At 46.9% G+C, this 23685-nt stretch overlaps 1 protein-coding gene across 1 annotated transcript in view; it reads left to right on the forward strand.

The window, feature by feature from the left end:
* The window catches only part of ABCD1 (ATP binding cassette subfamily D member 1), a 103541-nt gene that overhangs the window by 27513 nt on the left and 52343 nt on the right, over positions 1-23685 (forward strand). Inside the window, exons 3-5 of the mRNA XM_030194077.1 lie at positions 275-417; positions 575-740; positions 1340-1434. Coding sequence (XP_030049937.1) covers positions 275-417; positions 575-740; positions 1340-1434 — 404 coding nt within the window. The remainder of the gene's footprint in view (positions 1-274; positions 418-574; positions 741-1339; positions 1435-23685) is intronic.

Consider the following 23685-nt stretch of genomic DNA (forward strand, 5'->3'; position numbering starts at 1 on the left):
TCTCAACCAAGGAGTAATACTACAATGCCGCAGTCAGAAAAGGTAACAAAAATAGACCTGATTACAGAGGCTTATATTGTAGTTACCCAGATGTGTTCTAACTGAGCTTCCAAGCCAAAAGTACAATTAAAGCAAAACAGGTATGGAAACAGCAACAGCATAAAGACTGAGTCTTCCTGTACCATATAAGCTGTATAGAAGAAAAGTACAGGGAGACCAAGTATATATGGCTGTAGCAATGCCTGTTGCTCCATTCCTCCCCTCTCCATTGCAGATTCAGAGGAAGTGAAGAGAGCTGCCCTGGAGATGAAGGAGGAGGAGCTAGTGAGTGAGCGGACGGAGGCCTTCACTATAGCCCGTAACCTTTTGACTGCTGCGGCTGATGCCACTGAGAGGGTCATGTCCTCTTACAAAGAGGTGAGCTAAAAGCAAAAAGCTCCATCTGCTGAAATGAGACAGACCAGGTGAAATGTTGGAATTTCTGCTCCTGTGGCTTTTGCATGTTGTCGCCCACTTAGGAAGTTCTATAACTTGGCAGTGTCACATAGCGCTGGTTCTCCTATATCTCTTTCAGGTGACAGAACTGGCAGGATATACAGCACGGGTGCATGAGATGTTTGAGGTTTTTGAGGATGTGCAGACGGGCAGCTACAAGCGCCCTGGGGACCCAGAAGAGATCCAGATGAAAGGAGCTGTCATAAGACATGGAATCCGCATTGAAGGGCCCCTGGAAATTAAAGGTGAGAAAAGCCTAGGCCGTACCCATACTTAGTTGACTGAAGATTGCAATTTGCAATAAACAGGAATTTGACTGGTTGCCTACAAAATCACAAATCTCTGGCTGGTGTATTGCCATACTTACCTCGCAGTGCTTGTAGGTATAAAATCAAACAGTTGCTCTCATGGAACATTTCCAAGAGCTGAAAGTGTTTGTTTTCTCAACGAGAGCTCTCTAGAGAAACCTGATGTTCCCTGCTTTGTACACAACCCTGTTGTCTTTCAGGAACAGCACAGCACATGAAAGTGATTCTTATACCTTCAGCAAGAGAGCCAGGGCCATTTTGTTTGCTAAATATGTTTGTACATCTGCATGTGTCTTTAGTTTTGATCTGCCTGTGGACCTGTATAATATTTTGTAGTTAAGATCATTTGTCCCTTCATTTACCTGAAGTGCTTTAATTCCTAGTCCCAAGTGCATTTGACATGGATGGAAGCTGAAGGTGTGACCTTGCTAGAATTTGAACCTGTGAAACCTCGGGTACATGAGTTCCTCAGTTTATATTTGCATCTCTGCTTTTCACTGTCCTTATCCATGGCACCATCTCTGTCCCTTTCCCAGGTCAAGTGGTAGATGTGGAGAATGGCATCATCTGTGAGAACCTTCCTGTCGTGACACCAACAGGAGATGTGGTGGTGGCCAGCTTGAATATACGGGTGAGGGATGGGATGAATTTGAGTATATTTTTTGTAGCGTCTCCTAGTATAGGGGATATCCAAGTCCAGGATAATATGAGATCCCAATATACAAGATGTTAATCTTAGATCTTGCAGAATATCAGTATGGTAGTTGTCATATTCATGGGCATCCAGTTCATTTTATTTGTATGTATGTATATATGCAGAATTTGGTGATCACTGGGTCATCTAGGAATCCATTTTTCCAGGCAGTTTTCCTTTAGCATTTGTGTTTAATTGGAGGGAGTTTTCAATTAGAAAAACACCCTCATGAGAAAATTGTCATGAGACATTAAAGATAGATTTGGACCAGGATAACTGCAGTTTTCCGAGGACAAGCAGGCTGCTTGTTCTCACAATTGGGTTGACGTCCGTGGTGGCCCAGGAGACCGCGAAAAATTTTCCAAGCAAAAATCAAAAAGTCTCTGAAGAGAACGCTCAGTCATGCGGGCTGAGCACACCACGCATGCGTGAACGGCTTCCAGCCCGCGGCATGAGTGTGACTCTGTTTCGTTTTTTCACCAAAGGTGGCATCTCAACCTCCGACCGGTGGGTTCTTCAAATAGTCCGGTTAGGATACACCGTCAATCTGATTTACCTTTATTTTCCTTAGTTTTTAGTCACTGAGTTTGTTTTCTTTCTTTTCTTCGTGGCCCTCTTTTAGGCTGCGCGGTCGGGCTTTGTATTCCCTTTTTGTGCCTTTCTTCTTTGGCAAAATCGAGTCATTTAATTTTGCAGCTGCTGTTTTCCCATCTATGTCATTGAGGACACCCAGGGGCTTCAAGCGTTGTACTCGGTGCAACCGGACCATCTCAGGTACCGCCTCCCCCCCCCCCCCCCCCCCCCCACACACACACACACATGGTGTCTCCAGTGCCTTGGGCCCGATCATCTACCAGATGCTTGTAAGCTGTGTCCTTTAATGAAAAAACGGACCCAAGTGTCTCGGGAGGCTCAACGGGAAAAACATTTTGTGGATCGGTCATTCGACGACTGCATCGATATCGGTACCAAGGTCGTCGATGTCGAGAGCAGGTAATGGCTTCCGAATAACCACCGCGCTGAGATCAGCGAGGCATTGAGTGGGTCTCCACCTGTCTCGAGGCCTACTGCTATGCAGGCCCCCTGGGACCGACCTTCGTCGGACCCGGCCCCGAGGAGGTGTGAGGATTCCATGTCCTCCTCTTCAGTAACATAGTAACATAACATAGTAGATGACGGCAGAAAAAGACCTGCACGGTCCATCTAGTCTGCCCAACAAGATAAACTCATATGTGCTACTTCTTGTGTATACCTTACCTTGATTTGTATCTACCGAGGAGTCTCGATGACTGGCATCGAGCAAAGGCTAAGAAGCTCCGTCATCTATCTCCTTCCATGCGCGGTACCGAGAGCTCCTTGGAGCCAAGGTTTTCGGCACCAGAGAAGCATCGGCACCGAGAGGACCGCTCACCCTCTATACAGGAGGTGCCAATGCGTCAGTCTTCTGGCAGCCTGGTACCGGCTCTCGAGCCCCCTCAGATTCTGCCACAGACTCCTGCACCGGCCCCCCAGTCTTTTCCTATGGAAGCTCTCGACGAGCGCATCAGGGCCCTTCTTCCAGAGCTTCTGGAGGGATTGCTGCGCCAGCCTACTTCGGTGCCAGGGGTGCTTGCGCTTTCTGCACCAACTGTTGAAGTGGCATCTGGTCCTTTGCCTGTGGTGAGGTCCCTTGTCCTTGGTGCCGCTTGCGGCGTCAGCTGCCACCCAGGTAGACTCTCCGACGTCGACGGAGGAAGCTTCGCCGTAGTCCAGGCAGGGGCCAACTTCTCGACATCCCCCTCGAGGTCTTCGTTCCTCGACGTCGAGACAGGCTCAGTTTCGGGCTGCTCTTAGAGAGCTTTTGTCCAATATCGATGATGAGTGCTCGTGGGAGGAAGATCCCAGTTACTTTTCTGAAGAAGTCATATGGGGTCCCCTCTGATTCTACTCCGCCCATTGAAAGAAGGATGTCTTCGCCTGAGAGTCTTTCTTTTTCCTCCTTTGTTTGGGAAATGTCTAAGGATATTCCCTTCCCTATGGAGGTTGTGGATGAGCCCAGGGCCGAGATGCTCAAGGTCTTGGATTATCCTTATCCACCTACCGAGGTTGCAACGGCTCCCTTGCATAACACACTCAGGGAAGTACATATGCGAAACTGGTCATTCCCTCTCTCAAAATCCAGTGGTCCCCAGAAAAGCTGAGTCCCAGTACCGAGTCCATGGAGAGCCGGTAATGGTGGTCTCAACTACCTCACGATTCCATGGTGGTGGATTCTGCTCTCAGGAGAGCCAAAAGTACTAGGGACTATGCCTTGGCGCCCCCAGGCAGAGAGTCTAGGACCTTGGATTCTTTTGGGAGAAAGATGTATCAGGCCGCTATGCTCGCAGCCAAGATTCAAACATACCAGCTCTACACGAGCATCCACTTGCGGAACTCTATTAGGCAACTGTCTAGTTTAGTTGAAGCACTCCCTCTGGAGCTCGCCGAACCTTTTCACCAGGTGGTCAGGCAGCAGAAGGCATGTCTCAAATTCCTGGCCAGGGGTATTTATGACACTCTTGATGTGGCATCCCGAGTAGCTGCTCAAGGTATAGTGATGCGCAGACTCTCATGGCTGCGTGTCTCTGACCTGGATCATAAGACCCAGCAGCGAATGGCAGATGTTCCTTGCCGGGGGGGATAACCTTTTTGGCGAAAAAGTAGAGGATATGGTCAATCAGATCAAGAAGCACCATGATGCTATGGATTCTCTCTCCAGCCGGGCGTCTTCTGCTACCACCTCCTCATCTAGGAGGTTTTTTGGAGGGAAGAGGAGTGCTCCCTATTCCTATAATAGGCGTAGATACACTCCTGCTTCTTGGCAGCCTGTCCAGGCTCAGTCCCAGCACGCTCATTCCCGTCAACGGCGTGCGCCTAAGACCTCTGCGGCTCCCCAGCAAAAGCAAGGGATGGGCTTTTGACTGGCTTCAGTGCAGCATAGCCTCAAAGTGTCCGTACTGGACAACTTGCCGGTCAGAGAGAGGTTGATATTTTTTTCACCAAAGGTGGCATCTCATAACCTCCGACCGGTGGGTTCTTCAAATAGTCCGGTTAGGATACATCGTCAATCTGATTTCCAAACCTCCAAATTGCCCACCGGGAGCTCATTCTTACAACTCCCAGCACAGGCAGGTACTTGCAGAGGAACTCTCCGCCCTTCTAAAGCCAATGCGGTCGAACCCGTTCCGCTAGGGGAAGAAGGGCTTGGATTCTATTCCGGGTACTTCCTTGTTCAAAAGAAAACGGGGAATGCGTCCCATCCTAGACCTAAGGGCCCTGAACAAATTTCCTAGCCCGAGAAAAGTTCAGGATGGTTTCCCTGGGCACCCTTCTTCCCATGATTCAGGAAAACGATTGGCTATGCGCTTTGGACAAAGAACGCCTATACCCACATCTCGATAATCACAGGAAGTATCTTAGATTTCGATTGGGAACTCAGCACTTTCAGTACTGTGTGCTGCCCTTTGGTCTGGCGTCCGCGCCCAGGGTTTTTACAAAGTGCTTGGCAATTGTCGCAGCATCGCTTCGCAGACTGGGAGTGCATGTGTTCCCTTATCTCGATGATTGGCTGGTGAAGAGCACCTCAGAGGCAGGCACTCTACAGTCCATGCGGATGACTATTCGGGTGCCAGAACTTCTGGGGTTCGTGATCAATTATTCCAAGTTCCATCTGGTCCCGGTTCAAAAGATGGGAGTTCTGTTGGACACATGGACGTCTCGAGCTTATCTTCCCCAGGCAAGAGCAGACAATCTGCTAGCCCTCGTGTCCATGGCTCGAGCGTCTCAACAGATCACAGCTTGGCAAATGTTGAGACTCTTAGGACACATGGCCTCGCGTAACTCCCATGGCACGCCTACCTATGAGATCAGCTCAGTGGACCCTAGCTTCCCAGTGGTGCCAGGCCACAGGGGATCTAGAGGATGTGATCCATCTCTCCACCGACTTTTGCAGTTCCCCTCAGTGGTGGACCATTTGATCCAATTTGACCTTGGGACGTCCATTCCAAACTCCTCAGACACAAAAAGTGCTGACGGATGCATCCCTCCTGGGGTGGGGAGCTCATGTAGATGGACTTCACACTCAAGGAGCTTGGTTCTTTCAGGAAAAGGGTCTTCAGATCAACCTCCTGGAATTACGAGTGATCTGGAACGCTCTCAAGGGTTTCAGAGATCGGCTATCCAACCAAATCATTCTGATTCAGACAGACAATCAGGTTGCTATGTATTATACCAATAAGCAGGGGGGCACTGGATCTCTTCCTCTGTGTCAGGAAACCGCCCGGATGTCGCTTTGGGCACTCCGTCACGGAATGTTTCTCCAAGCCATGTATCTGGCAGGCGTAAACAGTCTGGCCGACAGATTAAGCAGGGTCATGCAACCTCATGAGTGGTCGCTCAACATGGGCATTGTCCTCAAGATCTTCCAAGCTTGGGGCACCCCCTCGGTGGATCGTTTTGCCACTCAGATCAATCACAGTCCCTCAATTCTGTTCCAGACTTCAGGCCCATGACAGACTAGCGTCAGGTGCTTTTCTCCTCCATTGGGGGACAGGCCTTCTGTATGCATATCCTCCTATACCTCTAGTAGGGAAGACTTTGCTGAAACTCAAGCAAGACGGCGGAACAATGATCCTGATTGCTCCCTTCTGGCCTCGTCTGATCTGGTTTCCTCCTCTTTTGGAGTTGTCCTCTGAAGAACCGTGGAGAGTATTTTCCGACCCTCATCACCCAAAACGAGGGGTCTCTTCTACATCCCAACCTCCAGTCTCTGGCTCTCACGGCCTGGATGTTGAGAGCTTAGAATTTGCATCCTTGGGTCTTTCAGAGGGTGTCTCTCGAGTCTTGCTTCCTTCCAGGAAAGATTCCACGAAAAAGTTATTCTTTTAAATGGAGGAGCTTTGCCGTCTGGTGCGACAGTAAGGCCCTAGATCCTTCTACACTTATCAGAGTCTGATCTTAAGACTAACTCAGTAAGGGTCCATCTTAGTGCAATCAGTGCTTATCATCAACGTGTAGAGGGTCAGCCTATCTCTGGACAGCCTTTAGTTGTTTGCTTCATGAGAGGTTTGCTTTTGTCAAAGCCCCCTGTCAAACCTCTACCAGTGTCCTGGGACCTCAATGTCGTTCTTACCCGGCTGATGAAAGCTCCTTTTGAGCCACTGAATTCCTGCCATCTGAAGTATTTGACCTGGAAGGTCATTTTCTTGGTGGCTGTTACTTCAGCTCATATCAGTGAACTCCAAGCCCTGGTAGTCCGTGCGTCTTATATCAAATTTCATCATAACAGAGTAGTCCTCCATACTCATTCTAAGTTCTTGCCGAAAGTGGTGTCGGAGTTCCATCTGAACCAGTCAATTGTCTTGCCAACATTTTTTTTCCCCATCCACACACCCGCCCTGATGAGGACAAGTTGCACACCTTGGACTGTAAGAGAGCATTGGCCTTTTACGTGGAGCAGACAAAGCCCTTTCGACAGTCCGCCCAGCTGTTTGTTTCTTTTGATCCCAACAGGATGGGAGTTGCCATCGGAAAACGCACCATCTCCAGTTGACTGGCAGATTGCATTTCCTTCACTTATGCCCAAACTGGGCTGACTTTGGAGGGCCAAGTCACGGCTCACAATGTTTGGGCCATGGCTGTGTCAGTGGCTCACTTAAAGTCAGCCTCCATTGAAGAAATTTGCAAGGCTGCAACTTAGTCATCAGTCCACACATTCACATCTCACTACTGCTTGCAGCAGGATACCCGACACGATAGTCGGTTTGGGCAGTCGGTGTTACAGAATCTGTTTGGGGTTTAGAATCCAACTCCACCCTCCTAGGCCCATTTCTGTTCTGTTCCAGGCTGCACTCTCACTTGTGTTTGTTTTCAGGTCAATCTCAGTTATGTCCTCGCCGTTGCAAGGCCCAATTGACCAGTGTTCATTGTTTTGAGTGAGCCTGGGTGCTAGGGATACCCCACATGTAAGAATATGGAGCCTGCTTGTCCTCGGAGAAAATGAAGATACATACCTGTAGCAGGTATTCTCCGAGGACAGCAGGCTCCATATTCTTACAGCCAGTGGTGTGCTGGAGCAGGCTCTCACAGGCTCTCGAGAGCCGTTTAAGTTTTTAAGAATTTTGGGAGCCGGTTCTCCATGGCTACTTTAACAAATGGATCCCAAAATGTGGGCTTGGGCCCCTCCTGAATTCTCTTTTACTTTGCTGGCGAGAGAGAGCCCCCTGTTAACAATTTACCAGCACACCCCTGCTTACAGCCCTCCCTCCTCCCCGTTGGAATTGTTTGCTTTCTATATTTCAGTCACGCTCGCGCATGCGTGGTGCGCTTGGGCTCACGAGGACGAGTCTCTCAAAACTTCTGTTTTTTTTCTAAAGAAAAGTTCCAGTCTCCTGGGCCGTCGCGGACGACGACCCACACATAAGAATATGGAGCCTGCTGTCCTTGGAAAATACCTGTTACAGTTATGTATCTTCATTTTCTTGCTGATAGTGACAGTTTCCCTCAGACCAATCACATCCATACCATTTTTTTGTGAAGATGATAGAAGACTGGGTTGCCAAACATTTGTCCGATTACTTGGAGCTGCATGATATTCTTCACAACTCCCTATAAGGGTTTCACAGTGGTTTCAGTACAGAAACCCTACTTGGGCAGTAACATCAGAAATTACCGTATTTTTCAGACTATAAGACGCACCGGACCATAAGACGCACCTAGGTTTTAGAGGAGGGAAATAGGAAAAAAAAAATTTTCCTTTTCCCTCCTCTAAAACCTAGGTGCTCCGGTGCGTCTTGTTCGGGATCGCCCTGTCACCACTTCTCCCTACTCACGTCACGCGATCTTCCCTGGTGGTCTAGTGACGTCGGGGCAGGAAAGAGCCCCCTCTTTCCTGCCCAGCGCACTGCTCTCCATCCTCCTGTATGCAGCCTGACGGTCTCGGCGAGATTCAAAATGGCCGCCGAGACTTCCATTCTCGGTGGCCATTTTGAATCTCGCCGAGACCGTCAGGCTGCATACAGGAGGATGGAGAGCAGTGAGCTGGGCAGGAAAGAGGGGGCTCTTTCCTGCCCCGATGTCACTAGACCACCAGGGAAGATCGCGTGACGTGAGTAGGGAGAAGTGGTGACAGGGCCGGGGGGAGGGCGATCCCGAACTCGGAGGGCGGGCGGCCAGCCAAATCTACCTTCGGACTATAAGACGCACCCCCCATTTTCCTCCCAAATTTTGGGGGAAAAAAGTGCGTCTTATAGTCCGAAAAATACGGTAGATGATTAAGTAACAGAAGCTCTTATCAGACTGCATGATTTATCTGTATTTGATCTAGTAGATCATAACATATTGTTGATATTAAAATGATATAGGAATAACAGGTGGGGTTCTCGGTTAGTTCAAAGGTTTTCTGATGGGAAGAACATAGAGTTAAGACAGCTGGAGAGTTGTCAAATGTGGAGTGTCACAGGGTTCTCCATTAACTCTAGTCCTTTTCAATATTTTAATGTGATTCCTAGGAGAAACCTAACATAGGTATGAAAGCTTTTGCTTTTTCAAACTGTAGTATGTTTCTCTGAAGACAAGCAGGATGTAGTATTAATCACTGATGGGTGATGTCATTCAACAGAGCTTAGCACAGCAAGCATTCCCCAGCACTCTCTTAGAAGCTTTTGGAAGCAGCCTACCACGCATGCACTCATCTTCCCATCCGCTGTTGTCACACAGGGCCAGCTTAGTCTAGATTTTTTTTGCAAAGCAGAGTGGACATGCTTTTTGGTTTGTTCCTCACAGCTTGCATCATCACAGTTTGCGGTAGCTGTTTGCACTCGTGTAAGTGGCTCTCAAGGCCAGTATCCCTCTGACTTCCTTTTCATTTCTTTAGGGTTTTTGGCACATTTTAAGTTTTTTGTTTTGTTTTTTAATTTCCAAGACTGATCAAGTCCCTTAGGCCTTGGACACCACTCAGGGACCTTTTTTCCACCATCAAGCCGTTTAATTTCACTTCAACTATTTTACCTGACATATCCCAGAAAACTCTGTGGTTTAAAAAAAAAAAAAGTACTCCAGATGTAACAGGACCAAGGGGCCAATGCACAAATGTCCCCCGATAACATCCGCGTGCTATTTCCATCTTGGTAATAATTACCGAAATAGCGATGGTCAAATCAAATGGCTGCACGGACTTTTACCATACAACTCGGTAGGGAGAGCGCCAGAGTACACGTAGAACAGTCGATCGGTAAGCTGGGCTGTTCTGGCTAACCTGCATTTTGGTGCTATTCCAGACATGGACGTAGTTCCTCTTCTCCGAGGCAGGCGTGGACTTTAGCCTTCCCATGTGGAGTATTTTGCTGCCTCCAGTTCAGGCCTTTAATGGGATTCTGAAGATAATACATGGTCAAGGAGTCCTATGGAATTCTGGAGGAAAAGCGCAAGTCTCCACCTGAGTATCTCCTTCCCTACTTTTATAAAAGAGGTGTCAGAAGGGAAATTCAGACTCGTTAACCTACACTCTGAGTATTATACTGAGGGGAGAGGTAGAGGGACGCCGAAGTTAAAAGCTGGTTTAAGAGGATGTGGGGGAGGGAGGAAGGGGATATAGTTTTGGAAAAAGTAAGATTCTATGTAAATTGAAGAGTTACATACAATAATAGCTTGGAGAAGTTTGTTTATTGAAGAAAATATTCTGTAGTCTCGTCTGTAAACCTGGTTGGGTCTTAACTTTCAACAATTTTTATTGATGATACGACAGAATTAACAATCAACAATCGCCATATAAACATATGAAACAAGACAAATTGAATACTGGTTAGTGTGTTATCATCAAATATTTTTGTAACATTCCTTCCCCTCCCCCACTACCCCCTTTACCCCTTCAAAGGTTATTGCAATCTGATAACTAGTTCTGGGCCTGTTTGAACAAGTAATCTCCACATTTCAATCCATTCCTGTAGTCCTCAACATTCAAAGAAAGGAGAGAGACCCTGTTTTCTTATAGCTCTCCCCCCTTGCACTTTGCAGCTATGCATATTTCTGTTTAAATCTGTTTACAGTATCCGAACATTGGATATATATTCAACAAGGCGCAGCAAAGAACAATTCAAATACAACAGACCATTATCAGACAATCATCAAACAATTCCTTTTCCTTCTTTAAACCCCAAGCTACCCCCCTCCCTCCCACCCTCTCTACTTGGGGAAACCCCCACGCCAATAATGGCTTAGCATGAACTGGTACCTTAATATTCTCTCGATTTTGAAAATTGACAATTTATTGACAATTTACGAACAGTACCATTAAATAAAACATCTTATTATAGGGTTTAATACCAACCAAAACCCCTTCAACCCCCCCTCCCCCCCCCCCCCAAATAAATCAAGAAAAGTGAGCCTGCTAAACAGCTACCCTCCCATACCCGTCTACCCGAGTGACCACCTATCCTTTATGACAGGGAGCAGCAAGTTCATCTAATTGGTGAGAGCCGTTGGAGGAGACCCAGACAGAGCAGTAAGTTTGTTAAGAATATAACTTCTGGCTTTAGGAGACACCACCTTAAGATATTCCTTCCAGGTTAAGTAAAAATTGTTTTGTGTTTTGAAGTTAAGCAAAGAATCCTGGAGTTCCATTAAGAGTAAAGCATGGAAACGGTTACGCCATTGCCAATAAGAGGGACCTTGTTCCAAGGTCCAGTTCACCAAGATACATTTCATACCCACCAAGTAGGCTTTATGGGCGAGTGCACTCTGATGAGCCGTGCCCCCCTCTATCGGAGAGAGACAACCCAGTAAAATACATTTTGGTGACAGTCAAACCCGCTGCCCCCTGAGACTACCTACAAACCTAGTTATCCTGACCCAGAACACTTTGATAGCCGCACATTTCCACAAGGCATGGAAAAAATCATTTTGAGACGCTCCACACCGCTTACAAACAGCCGACTCTAAATATCCCATTTGACACAATCGCGATTGCGAGGTGTAGGCTCGGTAGATCACTCTGGCTTGACACTCCCGAAGCTCTACACTTCGTGTCCATTTCAAAACTCCTCTCAGCCCTTGCAGTAGCTCCTGAGAAGAAACCGGCGCCTGCATGTCCCCTGCCCTATCTGGTTGCCACCCGGCCCAAGTCTCTCTGCGATCGTGCCATTATCAATCTCTTATATAACAGGGATATGGAAATAGGGTCGCCCGACGGCACCTCCAAAAGGGCATTCAATTTGGCGGTCAGATCAACACCCAGCACACTACAAGGAAGAGATGCCACATAGTGTCGCACCTGTTCATACGCAAAACAAGTACCCCAATCTAATGAATTTAATCCAAGGTCTTCCATGGACCTGACCACGCCATCAGGCCCCAACAAATGGTGCAGAAACAATATCCCCATATCCCCCCATGCCCTCAGCACTGAATTATCCGTACCCGGACGAAATGCCTCATTTCCTTGCAGAGGGAGTAAACTACTACACCTGCAGTCGAAGGACCAGAGCTTTGCCAAATCTTTCTACAACGTCCTTAAAGGCTCTATCACGACATTAAGCCGTATGTGTATGGGCAGCTCCTTCCGCACTGCGTGCAGTATGTAAAAGACATGTAGGGGACTACACAGCTCTTGTTCCATAGCTAAGGGAGAGTACGTCTCTGTCTGCTGATACCAGTCCCCCAGATGTCGTAATAAGCAAGCCATGTTATAAAATTTAATATCCGGAACTCCAAAACCCCCCTCCCCACTTTTCCCCTTGAGGAATTCAAACTTAATCTGAGGTCTCTTTCTAGCCCAGAAGAGTTTAGAAAGCATGCTTTGAAACGCTCTTAAGTCCCGTTGTTTAAGGTATAGCGGAATCGTCTGCATACAATAGAGCCATCTGGGGAACAGCACCATGTTAAACAGAGCAATCCGTCCCATCAAAGACAGCGGCAGTCCGTCCCATCTCCCCAGTGTCTCCCTTGTGCCTGCCAGCAATTGCGCTATGTTGGTCTCTCCAAGTTGCCTAGGATCCTTAGTAAGTGAGATACCCAGATATTTAAACGCCAAGTCTGCTCTTCTAAAGGGGCAGAGTAATCTCTCCCACTGGTGTTCACTCACATATAGAGACATTACCTCTGATTTGTCTAGATTAAGACAAAAACCAGAGAAATCTCCAAACTCAGCAAAAAGGTCCATCAGAGCTGGTAAGGACACCAGTGGGTTTTCTATCACAACTAATAAGTCGTCTGCAAAAGCAGAGATCTTAAAGGATTCTTCCCCTATCTGCACTCCTCTCACCTCCTCCATCCCCTTAATATCCCTAATCAGGGGGTCTAACACCATTACAAAAAGGAGGGGCGAGAGAGGGCAGCCTTGTCTAGTTCCCCGGGCTATCCCAAATGGCTCTGACGCCTGGCCATTAACCAATACTTTAGCCGTAACTCCTTGATATAGGGCTTTTATCGCTGCGTGAAAAAACCCCACCACCCCATATACCCTCAAGATGGCGAACATAAAATCCCAGTTGATATGGTCAAAGGCCTTTTCGGCATCAAAGCTTATTAAGGCTGGGGTAGAGTGTCGATGTAGAGTCTCCAAGGCCCCCAAGATTTGTCTCATGTTTCGTGCCACTGTTCTACCCCAAACAAATACCACCTGCGATTCTTCCACTATACTTGGGAGAACTCTTGCCAGTCTATTTGCTAGGATTTTGGCAAATAATTTGGTCTCAAACGGCAAAAGGGAAATAGGTCTGTATGATCCAGCATGCAGGGGATCTCGACCTGCTTTTAACAGCACCACTATTTGTGCCTTCCGCAAGGTCTCGGGCAAAATTCCTGTCTGTACGTATCGATTAAACACCACCGTTAAACAAGGCACTATATACTGATTAAGAAGTTTGTAAAATTCAGCGGAGAGTCCATCCCCTCCCGGTGTTTTATGCAATGGGCTTTCTCGTATACCCCAGCTCACCTCATCCTCTGAAATGTCCGCATTAAGACTTTTTTGCTGTTGGGCTGTAATTTTGGGGAGCTGCTGGCCATCCAAATACCATTCCGCCTGCAGACCCTGGGCCTCTGGGGGCCGAGTACAGTTTTTCGTAGAAATGCCTAAAAACTTCATTCACCCCCTCTGAAGTATGGTGAAGCCCTCCCCCTGCATCACGTATTTGAGCTACAAAACGTGAGCCCCCCACCTGTTTCACTAAACGGCCTAACATCTTCCCCTGTTTATTAGCATATTTATATAATTGGAAACGAAAGTATTGATTCGATTTTTTTACCTTGGCATGTATTAATTGATTCAGGGAGGATTGAGCTTCCAGCAGTTGAGCTTTGTGTGAGCTGGAAGGCATAGACCCAAACCGCTGTCTAGCCTGTCTTACTGTTCTCTCCAATCGGAGAATCTCTGCCTCTCTGGACCTTTTCTTATGCGCGTGATATGATATAATGGCGCCTCTCATCACAGCTTTAGCTGCCTCCCAGAATAGTACCAGGTCACACTGGTAAGTGGCTTCATTAAATTCTGTATATTCCTTCCATTGGGCCTGTATATAGGGAGCAAATTGCCTGTCATAGTAAAGCTCCCTGGGGAAGCGCCATCTGGGTCTCCGACCGCCATCCCCCCCAGAGGACAGGGACACCCACACCAAAGCATGATCCGACACCTGAGTCGATCCTATTTCCGCCTGGAGTAGTGAATTGACTTTACTGGCGGAAACCAAAATGTAGTCAATACGCGATAGTGTGCCATGCGCCCTTGAAAGGTGAGTGTAATCCCTCTCTCCCGGGTGGAACAAACGCCATGCATCCACCAAGTCCAACAAAGAGCAAAGCCGCGGGATCCCCTTCGACAAGTCTACTGGCCCCACCCTAGAGGTACCTGTACTGTCAACCAAAGGGTCCACCACTGAATTAAAATCGCCACACATAATAATGGGCATTTGGTCAAAGGAGTGCACCCGCCTCACTATATCTTGGTAAAACCGCTTATCGTATTGATTCGGTGCATATACATTTACCAATAATACAGTCTGATTGTGCACCTGAACTTCTACCATAACAAATCTACCCCTCGGGTCCACAACCACCTTTTTCTTAACTAATGGAAGCCCTTTACGGAACAAAATAATTACTCCCGCCTTCCTATTAGGGGAGGGGCTATCCACATAGTCCCCCACCCACCACCTACATAGCTTTTTATGTTCCTGGGCCGACAAGTGTGTTTCTTGCAGCATGGCTATGTGGGCTTTTTGCCTATTTAAGGTCTGTAAAATCTTACTGCGCTTTACCGGAGATGTCACACCCCCAATGTTCCAAGAAACCACTTTAACCATGGTCTGTTAACAGTATTCCAATAAAGCAGATACCGATGATATCAGGGGAAAGGTGTCCCAGCCTCCACCTCCCCCCTCCTTTCTCCTCCTCATCCCATATACTCCCGTTCCAGCTTCTCATTTCTAAATCTAGTACACTCCAGTAGACCATCCCCCCTCTCCACAGCCCAGCCCCCCTCCCCTCCCTTCCCACAACCAAATCCAATCCCTCACCCCAGAGTTCCCCCAAGAACTCGTCACGTAAAGGTGCTCAAAACCCCCTTGGATGATCCTTTAACCCCCTTTCGGGAACCCACACATCAGGATCAAAACCAACGGACCACCCACCCTCCATATTAGTACAATTTAAAAGCAACATTCTGTCTGAACCAATTGAAAAGAACAATTCCTAAAAGTTAACGACTCTAATCCTTAGCCCCAGATGTAAGTGGCCTATTATCTAACACATCTGTTACAGGCACTTACACAAATATAGTACATCAAACATCACTGACTTATACTCTGTCCACTTAATAACCTTCAATCTGCTGTCTCCGGTGCTAGGCTTCGGATAAAATCTTTGGCTGTTGGCACATCTGCAAAGAACTTCTCAGTACCTCCATGCTGCACTCTTAGTTTCGCCGGATAGATCAGAGCGAATCTAATCTTTTTTTCATGGAGTGCCGCACACACCGGTGCAAATTCTTTCCTTGCCGCTGCCACCCGCGCGGAGTAATCTTGGAAGCAGAGAACTCGCTGGCCATCATGTTTAAGTTCGCCTCCAGTGCGCAGGGCTTGTAGAATAGCTTGCTTGTGCCCATAGTTAAGAAGCTTCATAATCACCGCCCTTGGTCGATTCTGGCCATAACTCTTCGGCCCCAGTCGGTGTGCGCGTTCAATTCGCAAGGGACCTGGCTGGTTATTCAGTCTCAGCACGGTTGGGATCCAGGATTCAAGAAAGCTGCCCAGCTCCGATTCTTTGACCTGTTCTGAGAGACTGATCAAGCGCAGATTGTTGCGTCTAGACCGGTTCTCCAGATCGTCAATCTTGTTTTCCAGGTCTATTATCTTTTTCTGTAAGGCCTCAGTAGGTTGGGCAGTAGTCACCAAACGGTCCTCGATGTCGCTGACCCTTTGCTGGATGTGATCTAGGTCCAAATGAAATCCATCCAGGCGTTCATGGACCGAATCTGCCCGATCAAAAATCGCTTGTAATTTTTTATCCAAGGCCGCCTCTACCGCCGCCGTTACTTCCGCTGTTAACTCCGCTGTCCACACTGAGCAGACGTTCGAGCTTGGCGACTGCGGAGCGGGCGCCATCTTGGGCTCCGCTACCTTGCTTTTGTCCTTCTGGATTTTTGCCGCCATCTCTCGATTCCCGTTCGGTACCACTGCACAGCCCTCCTCGCACCGACCAGCACTCCAATCCAGTTACACCCGTGTGTTTTAGGATCCCGGGGAGGTCAGATAAATAACATAAATGAGGGGAAAACGCAGGAGCTCAGTTCAAGCGCGACTTCCCTCCTGCATAGCACCATGTGACCTCTAACCTGGTTGGGTCTTAAACGAGGTAATAATACACAGAGCAAAACACGAGACACAATGTTTGGAGTTTAATATGGAAGTTTATGGGTTAAGATAGAACTAGCTGTTATCAGACGTTTATTGTTTAATAAAGGATTGCTAGTAATGAGTATTCATCCATAACAATAGATAATACATAAATGTTAAATACAGAAGAGGGTTTGGGGGGAGGGAGGGATAAGTGTTATATTACAAAATTTGATGGCTGTACGTAAAGTTGCATGTTTGAAATGTTGTTCCACTGAGCTCTTTATAACTGTTTTGAGACTGCTATGTTAAGGTGGATTTGTATTCTTGGAGTTGTCATCAATAAAAAATGTTGAAATATAAAAGAGGTGTCAGCTTCCCTCCCTATTAAGTTAGAGATGGAGGACGAGCCCAGGGCTGAGATACTCACGGTTCTGGTCTACGATTCACCTTCTAGGGAGGCTGTAACTGTCCCTCTTCACAGGATCCTCTGAGACATTCAGGTGACGAATTGGGAGTCCCCTCTGTCCCGGTTGTGCCCCAAAAAATTGACACAATGTATCGGATTCAAAATGCATCTGAATTTGATAGTTTACAGTTGTCTTCATTGGTGGTTGAATCTGAGCTCAAGCGAGCCTGAAACACCAGGCACTTTGCCTCTGATCCCCCAGGCAGAGAAACACAGACACTCAGTTCATTTGGACGTAACATGTATCAGGCCTTGTTGCTCATCTCTCATACATATTCAGTCATTCCAGCTCTACATGAGTCTTTACTTGTAGTCCTTGCTGCGTAGTATGTTTGGACTTGGTGGAAACTCTCCCACCAGAGCAGGCTAAGTTACTTCACCAGTTGGCCAAGGAGCAGAAGGTTCATCAAAAATTTCTGGCCAAGGGTGCTTTTGACACCTTTGACACAGAGTCCAGGATCTCTGCTCAGAGTATAGTGATTCAGACTCTCATGGTGACATGTCTGACTTGGTCCCGGCGGTTCAGCGGATGCTACTTGCCTTGGAGATAATCTTTTTGAGGAAAAGGTGGAAATGTTTGCTGACCTGATCAAAAAAACATATATCGACACCCTCTCCCGGCAGACACCTTCTGTGCCCTCCTCTAGGAGTTTTTTCTGGCAAGTTGAAGTGAGGTCCCTACTGTTCTGATGCATAGGCACATTCCTTCTCGCCACCCTCAGCAGGGTAGTGCAACCTCAGGATTGGTCTCGCAGCATGGGCGTTGCCCATGAGATTTTCCAAGAATGGGGCACTCCCTCAATGGATCTCTTTGCCACTCATTAAAATCAGAGTCCCTCAGACCAGGCTCAGTTCGCAGGACAGACTAACATTGGATGCCTTTCTCCTTCATGGGAGGACAGGACTTCTGTACGCATATGCTCCCATCCCTCTAACTCGAGCAAGATGAGGGAACCATGATCCTAATCACCCCATATTGACCCAGACCTGTTTCCTCCTGCTTCTGGAATTATTCTCTGAAGAACCATGGAGATGGACTGTTTTTCAAGACTCATAACGCAGAACGAGGGATCTCTTTTACATCCCAGCCTTCCAGTCTCTGGCTTTCACGGATTGGATGTTGAGTGTAGAATTTGTTTTCTTGTATCTCCAGGAGGGTGTCTCCAAAGTTTTTCTGACTTCTAGGAAAGGTTCTACAAAGAAGTGTTATTCTTTCAAATAGAGGAAGTTTGCTGTCTGGTGTGAGAGCAAGGCCATAGATCTTTCTTGCCCTACACAGAACCTGCTTGAATACCTTCTACACCTCTCAGTCTGGACTCAAGACAACTGTGTAAGGGTTCACCTCAGTGCAATTAATGCTTGTCATCATCATGTAGAGAGTAAGCCCAACTCTGTACAGCCTCTAGTTGTTTGATTCATGAGAGGTTTACTTTTGACAAAGCCCCCAATCAAACCTCCTCCTGTGTCGTGGGACCTCAATGTTGTCCTTACCCAGCTGACGAAAGCTCCTTTTGAGCCACTAGATTCCTGTCCTGTGAAGTACTTGAAGGTCTTGTTTTTGGTGGCAGTTACTTCAGCTTGCTGGGTCACTGAGCTTCAGGCCTTAGTAGAGGACCCATCTTACTCAAAATTTCATCACAACAGAGTAATTCTCCACACCCACCCTAAGCTCCTTCCTAAAGTAGTGTCTGAGTTCCATCTGAATCAGTCTGCCAACCTTCTTCCAAAAACCGCATGCTCATCCTGGCAAAAGTTCACTGCACACCTTGGACTGCAAGCAAGTTTTGGCCTTTTACCTGGAGTGGGCTAGGCCCTATAGAGGGGGTAGCCATTGGTAAACTCACTTTAAAATTTGCTCGCAGACTGCAACTCCTTCACTTATGCCCAGGCTGGGCTGACTCTGGAGGACCATCTCAATTCTGATAATAGCTATGGTTGCGTTGGTAGCTCAGTTGAGATCAGCCTCCATTGAAGAGATTTGCAAGGTTGCAACGTGGTCTTCAATCCACATATTCATATCCCACTACTGCCCTTGAACTGGATACCCAGCACAGCAGCCAGTTTGGTCAGACAGTCCTGCAGAATTGTCTGGGGTCTAGAATCCAACTCCATCCTCCTAGGCCCATTTTATTCTGTTCCTGGCTGCATCCTCACAACCAATATGTAAATAGTTTCAGGTTAATTGACCTTTTGGGCCTGGCTGTTTGTGAGCTCCTTTTATGCTCAGGTTGTTCTCGGTGAGCTAGGGATTCCCACATGTGAGATTTATTTGAGGAATTTATATCCCACATTATTTCAAACAAATTCAAGTTCATTGAGGCTCGCATTGTACAAATGTAGAACTGACAGTCTGTTCTGGTAACATAGAACAAAATAAGAGCAGATTCAGATAGCAACATATGAAGTCAATGTTGAGAGATATAACATATTTGTGATAACTCGAGGTGATATGAATAGTCATGATTATCGTCACTAATTAGAGGATTGAGCGTTGCTGTCAGTGATCAATCTTATCAGGTATACATCTTCAATAATTTTCAAAATGTGTAATAGACTTCAATTTGATGTAGTTGCTTGGGCAATGAATGCCATCTGGTAGTACATTGGTATGAAAATCCAGCAGTGTGAGTAGTTTTATATTTGATTTTATTGCATTGAGGAAAATGCAGTATAAGAAAGTCTCGAGAGAATTTTTTAGTATTGCATGTTGATAGCTGTATAAGGTTCTGCATATAGGATGAAGATGAGCCATAAATTATTTGGTGGTCGAATATACATAGTTTGAATGTAATGCGTGAATTTCTAGGGATCAGTGTAGTTTAAGCAGAGTCGTTTTGGAGTAGTAGTAGTAGTAGTATCAGGAAGCTATAAATACAAGGCAAGCTGCCATGTTCTGGGTAGTTTGTAATTTTCTGATTGAGATCATAAGTCCTGCATAGACAGCATTGCAGTAATCAAAATTTTGACAGTACCAAGGTTTGGGATAGGGATCTAAAAATTGTGTTTGGAAAGTATGTCTTAATCTTTTAAATTTCCATAATGATTTGAATACATTACACACTAATTTGGATACTTGTGGTTCATAAAGATGTTGATCAGTCATTAAAAACATTGCCTAATATTTAATTTTTGTTTTTTTTACTGTATTTAAGAATTAAATATACATATATTTTTACTTTTGCTTAAGTACTTTGACCTGGTACTTCAAACAATACTGGTAGGTATAGGGCCGGAAAAGGGATCTAGGGCCTTGAACTCACACCAGATGGCAAACCTCTTCCATTTGAACTGTATGACCTCCTAGTTCAGGGGTGGACAGCCTTTTCACACAGGGCTACATGAGTGTCAGTACTACCCCTAGCAGGCTGCAACATTACCTAATGTTGGAACCAGACAGGCACAGAATTCTATAGACCTGTGATAAGTAAAAATTTAACTAAAAATGATAGAATGGCTGTTCTGAAAATGGAAAGAAGAAAGATGGTTGTGGTTGTCCCATTTAAGTTGGAGACGGGAGGAGGAGCCCAGAGCAGAGATGTTGTCTGTTCTGGGCTATAAGTCTCCTCCTAAAGAAGGGGTCACTGTACCATTGCACCCTATCCTTAAGGAAGCACTGTTAACTGGGAATCTCCCTTCACAGTGCATGTCACAACCCAAGAAAGTGTATACCCAGATTCGAGAAGGCACGATTGCTGCACAACTCCATGGTGGTCGAATCCGCTCTCAAATGGGCCAAGAGTTCTCTGTGTCACGTCTTGGTGCCCCTGGGATGAGAGGCCAGGACTTTGGATTCGTTTGGGAGAGAGACTTTTTTTCAGGCCTCGATGCTCTTTGCCCACATCCAGTCCTACCATCTCTACATGAGCTTTTTCTTGGAGTCTTTGGTGAACAGTACACTGTGGAGACTCCCCCTTTGGAGCAGGCCCAGAGCTTTGCCAGTTGGCCAACAAGCAGGTGGAGTGTAGGCATTACGTGGCCAGGGGCGCCTATGATACTTTTGATGTTGCATCCAGACTCTCTGACATGGGTGTGGGGATGCGCAGACTCCCTTGGCTGCGTGTCTCTCACCTGGAACCAGTAGTTCAACAGATTGCCAGCCGTGCCGAGGGGACCATTTGTTTGGGGAGAAAATGAAAGAGGTCCCTGACCGCCTAAGAAGCATACAAATCTATTCACATGCTTCTCTCAGCATCCTCCATCTGCATCGTTTTCAACAAGATTTTCTACTGGGTCTAGGTGGCGTTCATACTACTCTCAAAAGGTGTAGGTTCTTGCCTCCCTCTTGCTACATTCAGGTGACTCAGTCCCAGCATCCCTGGCCTTGCCAGCCCCATCCTCAGAAGTCCCAGCCAGCTCCCCAGTTAAAACAGGGTACGGGCTTTTGACTGACTTCAGCAGAGCATAGCCAGATGGCCTACTGGTCGGAGGGAGGCTCACTTTTTACCAACACAGATGGCCTTTTGTAACCTCTGACCAGTGGGTTTTTCAAATACTGTCATGGGTGCGCACTGTGTTGTCATCAGAGACCTCCAAATTGCCCACCAAGAGTGTTTTTCATCAGCAGGTACTTGTAGAGGAAATCTCTGCCCTTCTAAAGGCCTGAGCAGTCAAACCTGTACCATCAGGGGAAGACTACTACTACTACCACTTATTTCTAAAGCGCTACTAGACGTACGCAGCGCTGTACACTTGAACATGAAGAGACAGTCCCTGCTTGACAGAGCTTACAATCTAATTAGTACAGACAAACAGGACAAATAAGAGATAAGGGAATATTAAAGTGAGGATGATAAAATAAGGGTTCTGAACAAGTGAATAAGGGTTAGGAGTTAAAAGCAGCATCAAAAAGGTGGGCTTTTAGCTTAGATTTGAAGATGGCCAGAGATGAAGCTTGACGTACTGGCTCAGGAAGTCTATTCCAGGCAAATGGTGCAGCAAGATAAAAGGAACGGAGTCTGGAGTTAGCAGTGGAGGAGAAGGGTGCAGGTAAGAGAGATTTACCCAGTGAACGGAGTTCTCGGGGAGGAATGTAGGGAGAGATGAGAGTGAAGAGATACTGAGGAGCTGCAGAGTGAATGCACTTATAGGTCAATAACAGAAGTTTGAACTGTATGCGGAAGCGGATAGGAAGCCAGTGAAGTGACGAGGAGAGGGCTCATATGAGCATAACGACACTGGCAGAATATTAGTTGTGCAGCAGAATTTTGAACAGATTGAAGAAGAGAGAGATGGCTGTGGGAGACCTTTGAGAAGCAAGTTGCAATAGTCTAAGCGAGAGGTGATAAGAGTGTGGATGAGGGTTCTGGTAGTGTGCTCAGAAAGGAAAGGGCAAATTTTGCTGATGATAGAGAAAGAAACGACAGGTTTTAGCAGTCTGCTGAATTTTATTTTATTTTTGTTACATTTGTACCCCGCGCTTTCCCACTCGTGGCAAGCTCAATGCGGCTTATACAGTGGTGGAAATAAGTATTTGATCCCTTGCTGATTTTGTAAGTTTGCCCACTGACAAAGACATGAGCAGCCCATAATTGAAGGGTAGGTTATTGGTAACAGTGAGAGATAGCACATCACAAATTAAATCCGGAAAATCACATTGTGGAAAGTATATGAATTTATTTGCATTCTGCAGAGGGAAATAAGTATTTAATCCCTCTGGCAAACAAGACCTAATACTTGGTGGCAAAACCCTTGTTGGCAAGCACAGCGGTCAGACGTCTTCTGTAGTTGATGATGAGGTTTGCACACATGTCAGGAGGAATTTTGGTCCACTCCTCTTTGCAGATCATCTCTAAATCATTAAGAGTTCTGGGCTGTCGCTTGGCAACTCGCAGCTTCAGCTCCCTCCATAAGTTTTCAATGGGATTAAGGTCTGGTGACTGGCTAGGCCACTCCATGACCCTAATGTGCTTCTTCCTGAGCCACTCCTTTGTTGCCTTGGCTGTATGTTTTGGGTCATTGTCGTGCTGGAAGACCCAGCCACGACCCATTTTTAAGGCCCTGGCGGAGGGAAGGAGGTTGTCACTCAGAATTGTACGGTACATGGCCCCATCCATTCTCCCATTGATGCGGTGAAGTAGTCCTGTGCCCTTAGCAGAGAAACACCCCCAAAACATAACATTTCCACCTCCATGCTTGACAGTGGGGACGGTGTTCTTTGGGTCATAGGCAGCATTTCTCTTCCTCCAAACACGGCGAGTTGAGTTCATGCCAAAGAGCTCAATTTTTGTCTCATCTGACCACAGCACCTTCTCCCAATCACTCTCGGCATCATCCAGGTGTTCACTGGCAAACTTCAGACGGGCCGTCACATGTGCCTTCCGGAGCAGGGGGACCTTGCGGGCACTGCAGGATTGCAATCCGTTATGTCGTAATGTGTTACCAATGGTTTTCGTGATGACAGTGGTCCCAGCTGCCTTGAGATCATTGACAAGTTCCCCCCTTGTAGTTGTAGGCTGATTTCTAACCTTCCTCATGATCAAGGATACCCCACGAGGTGAGATTTTGCGTGGAGCCCCAGATCTTTGTCGATTGACAGTCATTTTGTACTTCTTCCATTTTCTTACTATGGCACCAACAGTTGTCTCCTTCTCGCCCAGCGTCTTACTGATGGTTTTGTAGCCCATTCCAGCCTTGTGCAGGTGTATGATCTTGTCCCTGACATCCTTAGACAGCTCCTTGCTCTTGGCCATTTTGTAGAGGTTAGAGTCTGACTGATTCACTGAGTCTGTGGACAGGTGTCTTTCATACAGGTGACCATTGCCGACAGCTGTCTGTCATGCAGGTAACGAGTTGATTTGGAGCATCTACCTGGTCTGTAGGGGCCAGATCTCTTACTGGTTGGTGGGGGATCAAATACTTATTTCCCTCTGCAGAATG

Source organism: Microcaecilia unicolor, chromosome 2 (genome assembly GCF_901765095.1).
Source record: "Microcaecilia unicolor chromosome 2, aMicUni1.1, whole genome shotgun sequence".
In the NCBI taxonomy this organism is placed as follows: domain Eukaryota; kingdom Metazoa; phylum Chordata; class Amphibia; order Gymnophiona; family Siphonopidae; genus Microcaecilia; species Microcaecilia unicolor.